The 16,378-nt window shown below is 32.6% G+C and overlaps 1 protein-coding gene across 1 annotated transcript in view; it reads right to left on the bottom strand.

The window, feature by feature from the left end:
• Window positions 1–5,620: 5,620 nt before the first annotated feature.
• Window positions 5,621–16,378, bottom strand: part of LOC120353949 (putative protein kinase C delta type homolog) — a 40,505-nt gene continuing 29,747 nt past the window's right edge. Inside the window, 4 exon segments of the mRNA XM_039439506.1 lie at window positions 5,621–7,601; window positions 10,784–10,924; window positions 12,289–12,477; window positions 15,369–15,507. Coding sequence (XP_039295440.1) covers window positions 7,455–7,601; window positions 10,784–10,924; window positions 12,289–12,477; window positions 15,369–15,507 — 616 coding nt within the window. The 3' untranslated portion in view covers window positions 5,621–7,454.

The following is a 16,378-nucleotide window of genomic DNA, read 5'->3' as shown; positions in this document are numbered from 1 at the left end:
AGTTACAGAAATGTCTTTCCTAAGTGTTATATTTGGATTTAAGCAGATAAATAAGTCTACAATAATAAGTAAGTTAGGCTGAACTATTAGTTAATTGTAAATAATTTATATTATTGAATAGAACTGCCGGTAGTTCATAGAAATTCTAACCTTATCAATTGGAAAACCATATTATCTAAAACTAAAACAAAGGGCAAAGTCAGATTTCTATTGGTACGTTATGGTCTATCCATTTAGAAAGTGGCACAGAAACGATTTTACATAATTAAACAGATATATTATATGACTTTAAAACTTTCTGAATGTAAGTTCTTTATTTAAAATATTCATGAAGTAATAGAAGACAATAAGCACAGCTACTTACCGTACCGTACACAATAAAATTGAAGGTTAACAATAATTTGAAAAGAGAATAAACTAATGATTTTACCTCAATAGACGTGCTTGACCTCAACTAACTCAGGTGAATGCATCAACTTCAAAGCTCAAAAATTGAAAAGGATGTTCTAAAAAATCTCCACGAAAGAATGTAGGTAAAGAGGTTAATAGGACATACAAACCGGCAATTCAATTGAAATTCTAACCTGTACAAGCCTTGTCTACCTACCCAAAAATTCGTGTCTCTTTCACAATCTGAATGAGAACCGATGAAATTTTGCAGTCAAAGTCTTGGCATATCTATTACGAAACAGAATATTACACAAAAACTTGTCTACTAAAAATGTTTAACGAGAACTAATTACTGAAAGTGACTGAACAGGAAAAAATCTTCCGAAAAATGAGCAGCTCATTCGGTAGTTCGATATCGATATGGGATAAGTCGACAATTCCTCTCGACTCTCGATTGAAAGATCGATGTTGAAATATCGATATCTCTTGAAGCGCCTCATTCAAAAGCTCGTTTTCTTATAGTCATTAAAACTACTTATATTTTGATTTTATTCATGTTAAATTAGTTTGCTGAATAGCTAAATATTATCATACAAGGTTCCAATTCACTGTGAAATTAATTCACAATATTGAGCAATAAACAAGACAATAAAATAACTGAAAAAATAATTTCATACCTATACGTATTTTTATTCAAAGTCAAGCTCAAAGTTTTAATTAAATAAATTGAATTTTTTCTACTAAGAAGAAAAAATAGGTACTGTTGTTATGTTGATCCTCATAAAAGTTCACTCATGATCAGAATTGGATTTTATGAAAACTTCTATGAGTAAGTTGAACTATTCAATTATTTTGGCGATAAAGACTTCAATTGAATTTAATTTATTTACGACAAATATTGATGGAAATCAAGAACTAGAAGAGATAGGTTGATAGCAATTTGTTGAAACTTAGAATCAATATTGCACGTTTTTATTCAAAAAATAGATTAACTTATATACAATACAGTCATAATTGTCTAGCCTCACTAACAGAGAGGATACAAAATATGATGAACAAACGTATTACAATACAATAACAAAACGATAATTAATACAAATACCTCAATTAATTTATACAATAACTCATAGCTAGATTCACAAATATTTACAATGTTTCAAACATAATTTACATGAAGCTGAATAACAAGTAATAGCACAACACAATATCGACAATAATTTATTGGTTTCTTGGGAAAATATCATAAATATCTTGAATTTAAATACAGTAACTATTATATTTTTCAGATTGGGCTCAACATTTACAATATTGAATCTTGCATACTGTAACTGATATAAATCTATAAAAAAGCCAAACTAAACAAGCAATTTCAATAGATGAGACCTACTTATAATACAGTATATTTTTAGGAACACAAATTGCTATGAATCTAATTATTATGACGTAGCAAAAGAATTGTTATTTTGCAGTATATCTTCAAAAAGCCTGAAGAGTTTTTTCGACAATCCATATTTTTTATCAAAATGCTACTTATATTTTCTTCATGTTCATCTACATCTCTCATAGTTTATTCCCATACTGAGGTATCACCATCATTCTACACATCAATCATCACACATTTCCTTTCTAAAACGTTCACAAGAAAATCAAGCTTTAATTTATTCTCAAATAAACATTGCAGTTTAAAATATTGATGAAATATCCGCAGTTTGTAAGAACTAAGTTCAACAAAATAAGGAATATATTATTTATAGTAGTATATATTTTTAATAGAAATAAGTTTCACACGTTTATCATTCATAATAATATATCGAAATAATCATAATAAAGCTCTCATAATCCTAGTGACTAGTTCAAAATGTACAGAAATAAACTATCACATGATATTTTACAAAACTTATTTAGCCTACTATTACACTTATATCCTAATACTAATCACTGTACAACAATAATTAAATTGAATTTAATAATTATTAAATAAATTCAGTTTAAAAGTTCATGTAACATGATATTTCACAATACACGCGAGTATTCATATTTCTCATTCATTGAAAATATATATATATTCACTATGAATAGTGCTAGATAAAGCAATAATAACTCATAGTCATATAAGACTCATAAAGAAATCTATTCATTGTAAATAATTGATAAATATTTCAGTATATTTCAACTTGAATAACTTTTTTTCCATTAAAATCTTCAACTGTCCTCATTACTCATATAATAATATCAACACTTTCCATTGAAACAATACTGACTCTTTGATCTTACTTAATTTGGCTGTATCACTAACCAATAATTGACATAATTTGGGAGGAAATATAATTGTTAACAGCTCACGTTCAAAGATTATAAGTTAAAATTCTTCAAATGATTTTTTCATTCATTGCATAAAAATTATAATCAACCATACATTATTATGTAATTGGAGAGAGACATAATTTGAGAGGAAATAATAATTATTATTGTTACAGCTCACGCTCGAAGATAATCCAACATTCTTCAAATAAGTTATTCATTCATTGCATAAAATTGATAATCGAACAATATTATGTAATTGGAGTCTGTAATCAGTAATAATTACCAAACTGCAGTGAGAATACTGCTTGATCATCAACACAAGCGCATAAAACATTATAATAACTTACTTGGTGAATTGATAAGAATAATTCTTTATTATTATAAGAAACTATGAATGAATGCTCAATTGAGATACTATGATCCGTGAAAAGTTTAAATACTTTTGAAATGAAACGGTTTTGAAGTTGAAAAGTCTTATCACGAATTATTTGAACTAGGAACTGTTAAACAATGACATTGTATCATTCATCATCTGTGACTAATTATTGTTCATTATAGCAATCATCCTATTTCCGCCCACACCTCCATATTATTTAAAGTAATCTAATGAATTTTGTAACAAAAAATATAAATCATATTCACAATCTGAAAAACAATACGATTCATTTGTCCCAGTAAGAGAATATTGTATCAGTTCTTTTACTTAAATTCGATATTATATTATGTGTTTGATAAGTCACATTTTCTTATGTGATTGGCTATGTATATTCCATATTAATGTAATATAAATGGATTTCTTGTGAAAGGAATATGAGATCTGATTTAAAGTTTTGTTGCTCATATATCATGATGCTTGAATTTTGAGTGATATTGATTTTTGTTTTTCTAAAAAAATTTAAATGATGACTTGTGAATTAATTGCATGAGAAGCTATACTATGAGGTATTCATTTAAGGTTTTAGGTATGAAAGATTTAGCTATATTCATTTAGGGACTAGGAAGGTTTTCAGTGAATACCTATTGATTCCTTGTGAATTATTGCTTTCAAATAACTGAATGAATAAATTCCTTCCAAAGCTGATGATCAAACGAATAATAAATTCATAGAGAAACGATAGCATAAGTAGATATCCCATGCTATAGGGTGTTTATGTCGCAATTTTTACTGTTATCCCAAGCCGATAGATAGTACACTTAGTTCTTTCCATGAAGCTGTGTGAAGCTGGTAGTCTCTCAAATTGTGAAGAAATTTACTTCGGCTTGAGATAACAGTAAAAGTTGCGACATAAATTCCCTATACCATGGGATATCTACGTACGCTAATGTTTCTCTGATAAATTGTTCTTCTTTCCAATGAATAAATGAGAGTATGATGTTATTCTAGAATAATTCTAGTAATTCTGAGAATTATTCTCAGTTGTGTTTGTAAGTCAAGAAAATATGACAACTCTGAATGAAAAGAAACTCAAGAAATGACCAGCGTTATTTTTTCCGTGTTGTCTTTCTATCTCATCATGTATTCTATGGAATAATAAGAGTGTCCCAGTTGACCGTAATAACTCACTCAATATTCATTTTATTCAAAAAAGGCGTAAAATAGGAAATATCTCCTACAAAATATTCAAATATATGCGGTGCATACAAAATAAGTGACTGTTAACACTACTTTCTGCTTTCATGTGATAGACAAAGCGTTTTTGTTGTCCTGTTTCTTTCCTACTTTACATTTTTCTCTCAACTTTGTTAATAAGGCTTGAAATTATTTTACTTCTAACCTATTATCTGTGGCAATTATCTGTAACAATAATATTTTTCTTCTAAAACAGTAATATGTTGTGATGATATAAACAGCTGTTCCTAGACCAGCAATGATTATCATTTCTAAAGGTGCCTACAGATATACGCGCCGCGAACATGAGCAATTCACTTTTAATCAGCTGATGCCAAGCTTTTTATATCTGTATCTTACCGTTTCTGTGAAAATACAGATATAATCAGCTGATGAAGAGTGAATTACTCATGTTCGCGGCGCGTATATCTGTACGCACCTTAAGATTATTCTCATGCGATAATAACTCTAATCAGAATATGAGGATGGTGTGTAGCCTAATCATTAAGGTTTTTAAGTTTCAGTTATCAATATATTTTATAAGAATAATCAATATTTCATACAGTGAGAGTTTGGTAATTCTTGTTTCCAACATAAATAATTCTATAACTTCATGCATACCATTATATTTGAACTCTACTCCAACTAAACTGATAATATCTGCGACTAAACTTTGATATTAATTACCGTATTCAGTTTATTGCAATATTATTTTGAACTATGATTTCTCATGCTCCTTGAAGCGAGGAATCTGGATCTGCAAACGGATTAGAGAAATTAGCTACCGTTGAAGAGATATGACCTCTGAAATAACTTCAACATCACCAAGCTCATTGGAAAACGAAAATCAATCAGTGAATAAGTGAATATCAAATAGTAGTTTAGTAGCCTACAGTAGGCTACTCAATAAACTGTTTTTTTTTGTTATTGAAGTGGCGGTAATAATTTCCTATCGTTGGGGAAGAAAAATAGCTTCTTTTTGAGGCAAAATGTATGCTTTTGATGAAATTATCATATAATAAAATGATATTGGAAGTATATCACATTTCATATCAATTGAATAGTATTTTTCAGATCAGTTACTTTCAAATAAAAGTAGCCTATTCCTCAACTGACTTTGCTAATATTTAGCAACTGATGAGCTCTCTACTTATAAAATGATATTGAAAGTGTATACAGTATCACATTTCATATCAGTATTTTTCAGATCAGCTACTTTCAAATAAAAGTAGCCGATTCCTCAATGGACTTTGCTAATATTTAGCAACTGATGAGCTCTCTACTTATAAAATGATATTGAAAGGTATACAGTATCACATTTCATATCAATTGAATATCAGTATTTTTCAGATCAGACTTTCAAATAAAAGTAGCCGATTCCTCAATGGACTTTGCTATATTCAGCAACTGTGAGAGCTCTCTACTTATAAAATGATATTGAAAGTGTTTATCACATTTTTTCATATCAATTGAATATCAGTATTTTTCAGATCAGTTACTTTCAAATAGAAGTAGCCTATTCCTCAACTGACTTTGCTAATATTTAGCAACTGATGAGCTCTCTACTTATAAAATGATATTGAAAGTGTAATTTTCTCATATCAATTGAATATCAGTATTTTTCAGATCAGCTACTTTCTAATAAAAGTAGCCTATTCCTCAGCTGACTTTGCTAATATTCAGCAACTGATGAGCTCTCTACTTATAAAATGATAGTGAAAGTGTAATTTTCTCATATCAATTGAATATCAGTATTTTTTAGATCAGTTATTACTTTCAAATAAAAGTAGCCTATTCCTCAACTGACTTTGCTAATATTTTGCAACTGAGATCTCTACTATTAAGTTTCTTTATTCTTATAATGTTGTTTTCCATCACAAACTGCTCACTTTTGAATTGCATTTTTATTACCCTATTGAAAAGAACGACCATAGGCTATTATACTAAACTTTCATACAAAATAGTCAATGTTTGAACTTTATTTTAATGTTGTACCATAACTAACTTATTGCAAGAATAAATGGAGAATAGAGAAATTGAAAAATTGAGTATTTCCTTAAGTTCGTCTCCCTATCTGTGCTCCAACAAAAAAACAAAGTTTTCCAGAGTTGAGTTTCTCCCAACTGAACTATTTTCAAAACAATAGTTGATTCCAGCTAAAATAGGCTATTTTGAAACAAAGTTTTTCCAAAAGCACAACAAAGTCATTTGGTCACTTCAAGATTCATGTTTCGGATAGACACGCTAAGCCGTCGGTCCCGGCTGCCTAAAAAGCAGTCGTTAGGTCATGTCAGAGGCCCTGAAATTGATCAGTTGCGACCTGAAAACTCTGACACCAGACCTGAGCCAGCCAGGTCACACGATATTATTATTATTATTACTTCAAGATTCATGTGACCAAATTTGAAGAATTTCGGAACAAAGCTTGTTCTAATAATATTGAGCCACTATCAACTAAGCTTTTGTTCCATCAACAAAGTATAACAGAGTATCTTGGTTTGATAATATTATTATTAAGATTTATAATTTCTTCATGTCTCCAACTTTGGAGTTTCTCAGAACAAAGTTTGCTCTAATAATCGAACCATCAAATCAACAATTATACGATTTTTGTTCTAATAATATTGATCAACTATCAACTCAGCTTTTGTTCCATCAACAAAGTATAACAGAGTATCTTGGTTTGATAATATTATTAAGATTTATAATTTCTCCAAGTCTCCAACTTTGGAGTTTCTCAGAACAAAGTTTGTTCTAATAATCGAACCATCAACAATTATACGATTTTCCCAGAATAAAGTACAACGAATATTTCACTTGGTCACATTGAGAGATTCAAAAACGACCAATTCTGTACCGTTTTTAGTATTTCGGAACAAAGTCTGTTCCAGCTATACGGTAGCATCTCCAACAAGCTGGTGTGTCCCAGCATTAGAATGCTAAAACCACTACAAAATCACTTTGTCAAAGTGGGATTCAACTGACCAATTTTGTTGTATTTTGGAACAAAGTCTGTTCCTACTTCAACCTTCAAGTAATAAGGCACAACAAAGTCACTTACTGATCACCAATTTTGTAGTATTTCGGAACAACGTATGTTCCCACTGAAAAACCTTCAACTAAGTTTGTTCCAGCAGAAGGCACAACAGAGTCACTTGGTCACGTTCGGATTGGTGTAACTGAAACCCTGGAACTGGGTCTGGTCCATGGATTGTAGGATTGACTTGTCAATCGGCGTCAAACGCGGTCGCTCATTGGTGAACGCCTTATCGAAGTATTGCACGTCTAAGGGATGACGCTGAAAACACAATAAAGACAAATATTAGAGAATAATATTTATAGGGATTTGAGACTATTTTTTGTTGTTTATCTGCCATAGGTACACTAAATAAATTAGAAAATAGAAAACATTCCAGCATAGTTTTCATTCGTTACTTGTATGTAATTTGTTTGTTGCTTATACATATGAAATTTGATGCTGCTTACATTAGAATTCATTGTAGAAAGAAGACAATTCAAAATACAGTATAACATAGTATAATTAAATTGTGATATTGTTATACTTCTTTTCATGTGTTTCACATGACGCGCAGTGAAATACACGACTGCATGTCGTGTGAAATATGTGGCCGAATCATCTGCTATTTTCCACGTGTTCAGCAACTTTTCCACATTCAGTTCAATGTATTTTGTATTATAAATATGCAACAAAGTTCTTATAAATACTTAAAAAAGTTATTTATACATCGAAGCTCGGAATGGATCGAGAAACCATCATCACTGTAATTGTATCTACTATCTATTTTTGCAAATATTGTCCACAATGTGGATATTGTTTCAATGTTTTGTAGTACCGTACCGTACGGTAACCTACATGAACTGCTGTTACGGTTTAGAAAAAATAGTCCAATTTGTAGAAATTCATTGACTGAAAGAAACATTTTGTCACATCTGTAATAGTGTGATATTGAGAGGGTAGTATTGTAGTTGTTTTTGTGTATCTTATATTATTTTTCAGGTTTTTGAACTGGAATGAACTTTGATTTTACTGTTTGTTGAACACAGAAATGTTACAGAAATGATGTCAGGTGTGGTGTAGGGTTAAAGATATCACCGTTACACATCCATGACTTGGCGATCAATAAAAATTTGAGAAAATAATTTTCAATTTATATTATCTCATTTGTGTATGCTAAGAGAATTCCCGATTTTATTTTCAATTATGAGATATGCTCCTGTTTGCAGACAAAGTTCATTCTTTAGCAAACAGTATTGACTTTACTGACTGTACCTACGAATTTTTGTTGAATTCAATACCGTATTTGATTATTGCTATTCTGTTATGTACTTGTCATTGGATGAAGATTTCTTTATTCATTTTCATTAAATGAAAGAACTTTTTTCTTACTGTATTTTTCTAATGATAAGAGTGCTCATTTCCGTCGAAAGTTTCACATAAAGTAAACATAACCTATTTTTGGACAATTTCTATCTAAATTTGGGAAAGGAACAGTTTTGGGCTTTAAGCCTGTTGTTCCTTCCCCAATCATTCATAGTTGAGAATCATAGTGTATGTTTCAATGTATAAATACTCAGATTCTCACGATACAAAACGGCGGTAGTCTTTTTGAACATGCCACATATCTTTAATTTAGATTTTTTTATTAGAGATGGTAATTGAGCATTATTAAATTTTTATACAATCACTCCAGCCATGTTATAATAAGATTGAATGCTCTAAAACTTGATTTTTTTAAATTCTAAAACTATTTACAATCAGAATGAAACTGAACAGATTATAGAAAGACACAATTCCAACTAACAATGTTTTAGTTTTGTGCCCATATTCACAAAAATCATGCCAAATGCATTGTTTATGTGAACTTCTTATCTAAAGATGCATTAGAAGATTCTAGTCTAGTCAGTTATGGTTGATTATAGGCTAATAAATTATCAGATTGATTGAATTGATTCCAATGGAAAATCGTCTAATATGCTGGATATGATATAACAACTCCTAAAGTTATACCTAGAGGTTTGAATAATAGCCTAAATGTCATCATGTTTGAATAAAGTAGCAAATAAAATTCTACAGCTAGAAATAAAAATTCTACAGTCTGGAATAGATATTCTACAGCCTAACAATTCAAATCTCATTATATATTATATATTATATTGATGTATGTTCCATTGATAATTCCCATGATATTATATTCTACCATGTTATAATCTATAGTGAGGTCCACGTTATAATGACAGTATTGATCAACTTTGGTGTTGCTATCCTTGTCTATCATTCGACAAAGCAGTGGTACTATCCTTTTCTTGCTCCGCAACGATGCCAAATTGTTCTTGACAATGTAGAAGGATAATTAATCAGGCAGAGAATCGGCAACGCTGTTCTCCATCTTAATCCACTGTCATTATACGTGGATCTCACTATATGCATAATAAATGAAAATCCTCATTTCTTAATCTATGAAATGATTTCTGTACTTTTGTACTATGTAGGCCTACTTGAAGTAAAAATTATTTTTGTACTTTACAAATAAAGTTGTGATAGCTCATTAACATCATATTGAAACCTATTAATTATAGTTCTTACTGCTCTCTATAACATTGGCACGGTTATAGCCAACTCTGCTATTTTACATGATTGTTAAATACAAGAGCTGTGTATTATGAAAACAATGTGCATGTAGAACTGAACATGCAATTCTTTCAGTTTCGAACAATGTATAGACTGGCATTCTGCTTTTGAAACTAAAATTCACGGTTATTATTGATATTGGTGCGGCAAAATGCAGAGACGAGTTGTTGTTTCATACCTTGTAGTGCTCTTTTCAACCAACAGTGAGTGATTAAGGAATAATGGATGTTGCTTTCCATGACAAAACAATATACTAACTTTGTTGTAGTTGAGACACTGTGTTAATATTTTTAAATATTTGAAAATCACTTACTTTTCTTGGAGAATTCACTAATGAGAGGAGCTTCAGTAAGTGTTTTTCGAATATTTACAAATCAGAGAAAACCACCATAATTTATTATTGTATTGCTGTATTCTGAGCTCCAAAATGATTCTATGTTGAAAATGTAACACAGTGTCTTAACTACAAAAAAGGAATAATTTAGTCTAAATTAATTGGTAATCGAAGATGAATTAGGTGATAATTATAGTCATAGACATCAATGAAATAGTACCTAATCCAGTTGCATAAAATCATGATAATGGTCATAAAATCATATTAACAGTCAAAATATGACTATCTAGTGAGGCCCACGTTATAATAACATTATTCAATTATCATTAGTGCTGCTATCATTCGACACTATCCTTTTCCAGCAACGCAACGTTGCCAGATCATTATTTTCCCTCTCAATCCACTGTCGGCCGAAGTAGAGCATATAATCTACTAATGTAGTGTCCCCACAGAGTGATTAGTGTGGCAAAAAGGTAGCGAAAAATCGACAACTGACTACTCTGGGTTTGAAGGGTGGATCCAGCTGCCGTCTCTCCAGCCGGGGCCAATCCCAGTCTCGGAAGAAAACGTGTGACGTCACCTCACGACCGCTCAGCTCTGAGGAACCCAGGCGTCGGCTTGAGTCCTTTTCCAGCAACTGAAACAGAAAAATTAGGAAAAAATTATAATTTATCATGTAGAAGAGAATGAGGATAATTTTATTGATCAACAAATATACTAGTGACCCCCTTGGTTGGAGAACTCGCTCATAAACTTTGCTAATATTGTAATCCTTGAGACCCGCAACTTTTAATTACACAGAGTTAGTGAAAGTTATGGAAGGAACTGAATATTCCTCTTACAAGAATAATTTGACAGTAGGCTTCATTATGGATCTTATTTGAAATAAAAAAATACTCTTCAAAAATTACTCTATCGCTTCAACATCTTTGACCCTCTTATGAAACCGAATTCATTTGTTTGAATGAGAAGATGATCAGTGTAATACATAATTCCGATGCAGAGTTCCAAGTAAAAATGAATAACAAAAACCGCACATTGATACCTCAACCCGTATCAGTTTGTTGATGTAAACGTTTTAAATTATATGTTGTATATTAACCAGCTGAAATCATGTGTCAGCACATAAAGGACTATTTGTATCCAAATAGCGTCAGCTGATTCTATGATTCTATGGATGAATGAATGGAAAAACTGTAGCAATTGCATGCGATGAATTCTTCAGCTGATCAAATCACAATTTTTTTTCTTATGCACTTTCAATGTTATTTTTATATCTTCGAAAAGGGCGAATGAGTGAGTCAATTTTGTTGTTCAGCGAACTTGACCTGTGAAAAGGTTCAAAGAATACGTGTTCAAATTAAAGCTGATTGATGAATTCTCTCTAAAGTTATTGTAGAACATACAGACGGACAAAGACTTTGGCCTTCACTAATTCACAAAGTGTGAACTCGCTGACGCTCGTTCAAATGACATGAAGTTTGGGTTGTTTACGTACAACCATAAAGAGAAAATAGCATAATAATACAGTAATCAGCTTGAGTTAAATCTTCAGATCCATTTTGATGCTACTTTTCAATTATCTGGTTGAGGATCAACTTGAATTTTTCCCTTTTTGTGTAGTTGAGAAGTTGATATTGTGGTAATTATTCATATTGAATGGAAAAGACTAAGAAATTGTCAAAAAACCACTGATTTATTGATAATTAGAAAGACCGGTTTCGGTTATTAACCATTGTCAATCTCTGATAAACTAATAAGTTTGACAATGGTGTAATAACCGAAACCGGTCTTTCTAATTATCAATAAATCAGTGGTTTTTTGACAATTTCTTAGTCTTTTTCATTCAATATCAACTTGAATTCTTTGGAAAAGACGCGCGGATGAGGTCATTCGTTACATATGGACCAGAGAAGATCATTCTCTTTAGAGCACCTCGTGGATCTAATTTAATCTAATTTGATCTAATGTTCCAATCTAATCTAATTCTAATCTACTGACCTGGCTTAGGATCAACTTGGACTCCTTGGACAGGAACCGTGGATAGTGAGGCTGCTCGTTGCAGATGGACCAGAAGAGGTCATCCTCGTCACATCCTGAGAAAGGAGACTGGCCAACCAGCATCTCGTAGAGGAGGATGCCGAACGACCACCAGTCCACGCACTGGTTGTAGGCCAGGCCTTTGATTATCTACAACAACATTTAAAATTTCAAACATTTATTTATTCATTAATTCATCTATATATATATATATAAAAGCGAAATGACACTCACTCACTGACTGACTGACTGACTGACTCACTCACTCACTCGCAGAACTAAAAATCTACCGGACCAAAAACGTTAAAATTTGGTAGGTATGTTCAGTTGGCCCTTTAGAGGCGCACTAAGAAATCTTTTGGCAATATTTTAACTCTAAGGGTTGTTTTTAAGGGTTTAAAGTTCGTCTTTTAGCATGTATATTCTTCTTATTCTCTTAATTATAATTGAAAAATGTCCATACCATATGTTAATATAGAACTATAATCTAGAGAGAGTACCTCTTCGAAACAGTTGTTAACTGGTAACTAAATAATTAATTTTGTCAGGTTGGCATTAAGTTGAGTTGACTTTGTTAGGTTGGCACCAAGTTGAAGATTGAAATGCATTTATCGCGGAAAAATTGATTGGGCAATGCTACTTCAATCAATGCTACTTCAAGCTATTCCTGGGAATAATATATTACTAGCAGTCAGGCTAGCTTTGCTCGCCATATCCGTTTAGCCAGACGTTTAGTCTGGACCCCCGACTGGATCGTCCTAGCATATGATAAAAATGCTCAAGTGAAAAATGCAGGCGAGCGAAGCGAGCCTGCTAATATCATCCTTGGACGATCCAGTCGGGGGTCCAGGGTGCAGAGCCCCCTGGCTAGACGGATATGGCGAGCGAAGCGAGCCTGACGGCCAGTTTACAATACAATACCATAGAGAACCGATAGCATAAGTAGATATCCCATGGTATAGGGCGTTTATGTGGCAACTTTTACTGTTATCCCAAGCCGATAGTTCACAGAGTTCTTTCCTAATCAGCTGTGTGACGCTGGTAGTCTCTCAAATTGTGCCGTTCATACACTATCGCCCCAACAAAACAGTGAAAATTGACAATAGTCGACAGTAATCGGTTTGAGATAACAGTAGAAGTTGCGACATAAATTCCCTACATCATGGGATATCTACTTACGCTATTGTTTCTCTATGATAATACACTTCATAATAATAAATTTTAAACGAAAATCCAAATAAAATACGGTAATTCTCCCCAAAGACTTCTGCTACTGCAAATATTGACAGGGTAGATGGAAACTCGATGAGCGCTACTGTTCAAAAATTATTTGTCAGCATGGGAATCGAACCCAGTACTTCCTGATTGCAGGTCAGGAATGCTTACCCTTACTGACAATCTCTGGATAGCAGCGCTCATTTGATAGCGTTCAGCCAGTCTCTAAATTACTAAGATATTGCAATTATTCAAATGCCAATGAAGTAATAATATTATTATTAAACGAAAATCCAAATTAAATGCTGTAATTCACCCCGGAGACTTATGTTACTGCAAATATTGACAACAGGGAATATAGGTACTCCAGCTGAAAACAACAGGTATTCGCCCAAGAATGCTGCTTCAAATTCAAACCCTAATTTATAGTCCGGGTCCTGTAGACCTGCCTATAGGCGGAGGCCCACTAGACTACAATACTATCCGTTCAAAAACATCCAACATTCTTGAAAATGTATCTTTCTATAAGCAACAGATGCTCTTTTGTATTTTCTCAGAAGCAACGTGTTGCATCTGAAAAGATACACAAGGAGGTTTAATGTATCTTTTCATAAGCAACAGATGCTCTTTGTATCTTTTTGGAAGCAACGTGTTGCATCCGAAAAGATACACAAAAAGCCTTAATGTATCTTTCTATAAGCAACAGATGCTATTTTGTATTTTCTCAGAAGCAACGTGTTGCATCCAAAAAGATACACAAGGAAGTTTAATGTATCTTTTCATAAGCAACAGATGCTCTTTGTATCTTTTTGGAAGCAACGTGTTGCATCCGAAAAGATACACAAAAAGCTTTAATGTATCTTTCCATAAGCAACAGATGCTCTCTGTAACTTCTCAGAAGCAATGTGTTACATCCGAAAAGATACACAAGGAGGTTGAATGTATCTCTTCATAAGCAACAGATGTTCTTTCCATCTTCTTGGGAGCAACGTGTTACATCCGAAAAGATACACAAGGAGGTTTAATGTATCTCTTCATAAGCAACAGATGTTCTTTCTATCTTCTTGGGAGCAACGTGTTGCATCCGAAAAGATACACAAGGAGGTTTAATGTATATTTTCATAAGCAAACAGATGATCTTTGTACCTTCTCAGAAGCAACATTTTGCATCCAAAAAATACACAAGAAGCTTTAATATATCATTCCAAAGCAACAGATGCTCTTTGTATCTTTTTAGGAACAACATTTTACATCCGAAAAGATACACAAGAAGCCTTATTTTATCCTTCCATAAGCAACAGATGCTCTTTGCATCTTCTCAGAAGCAACGTTTTGCATCCAAAAACATACACAAGAAGCTTTAATGTATCTCTCCATAAGCAACAGAAACTCTTTTGCATCTTCTCAGAAGCAACGTTTTGCATCCAGAAAGATACACAAGGAGCTTCAATGTATCTCTCCATAAGCAACAGAAACTCTTTTGCATCTTCTCAGAAGCAACGTTTTGCATCCAGAAAGATACACAAGGAGCTTCAATGTATCTCTCCATAAGCAACAGAAACTCTTTTGCATCTTCTCAGAAGCAACGTTTTGCATCCAGAAAGATACACAAGGAGCTTCAATGTATCTCTCCATAAGCAACAGAAACTCTTTTGCATCTTCTCAGAAGCAACGTTTTGCATCCAAAAAGATACACAATTATTCAGCTCGTTTTAAAGATTACAGACTTATAACTCACTATTATAAGACAGTTTGATAAAACTTGTATTATTTGGAAGCTTAGGCTTTAATAATTCAGATTGGAGAGTATTTTTTATTAGGCCTACCTCAGGTGCCATATAGTCAGGTGTACCACAGAATGTGTCGGCCGTTCTGTCAAGGTATATCTGCAGTTTGCACATACCGAAGTCAGCAATGCGCACGTGACCGTCAAAATCCAACAGGATATTGTCCAGTTTCAAGTCTCTGCAAAATAGAAAACCAGGTATAACAGAGGTATTCTGATAGAATGAGTATGAAATTCATGTAAAACTGAATAGGCTATTCAAATCTGTAAATAATGTATAGATAAGATTAATTTTGACAAGGCTATAGTAAGTAGAAAGTAGGTTCTTAGTATAATATGTTTAACAGTTGATTCAAGTTTTATCACTCTCTCTCTCTTCCCACATTTAATGTATTGTAATTCTGTTCTTAACGATATGCAAGTCACTCTGAATGATAAACTACAGCGGTGCCAAAATTATTGTCTACGTTTCGTCTACTCTCTCCAACGCCATGATCATATCACCCCAGCCCATATTGCTAGTTCAACATAAAAGCTTCCCGATCAAAGGCTTTTTCGAATAGTCAAGCTTGTTATAGATATCTTGAAATACGGTAATCCGAACTATTTTAAAAATGATTTCAAATTTGTCTCTGAAGGTAGGAGGATAGATGCTTCACATACTAGAACCGGAGAAAGTACTTTAAGGATACCCAATCATCGAACTACTATTTTCACAAAATCCTTCTTAGTCAGTGCCTGTCGTGCATGGAATGCACTTCCTGTTTCTATCAGGTCTATCGAGAGCCGAGCGAGCTTCATCCTGACTTTAAAAAAACATATTTTGGAACAAATGACTGAAACTGTCCGGCCCTAGAACGATCACATGACAACCATCCCTCACCCATTCCACCAATATAAACCTTTAGAACGACCTTTAGATGTTATAGAACGAATTGTATAAATAGATATTATATAAACTCATATTATTTCAATTATCCACTGCATACTGCTGTATATTACTGAAAGTTGATAACCCTGATCTACTTTCAGCCTACTTCATTTTATTAA

This window comes from Nilaparvata lugens, chromosome 13 (assembly GCF_014356525.2).
Source record: "Nilaparvata lugens isolate BPH chromosome 13, ASM1435652v1, whole genome shotgun sequence".
Taxonomy (NCBI): Eukaryota; Metazoa; Arthropoda; class Insecta; order Hemiptera; family Delphacidae; genus Nilaparvata; species Nilaparvata lugens.
The sequence above is the reverse complement of the archived record's forward strand: the minus strand, read 5'-3'. Positions and strand labels throughout refer to the sequence as shown.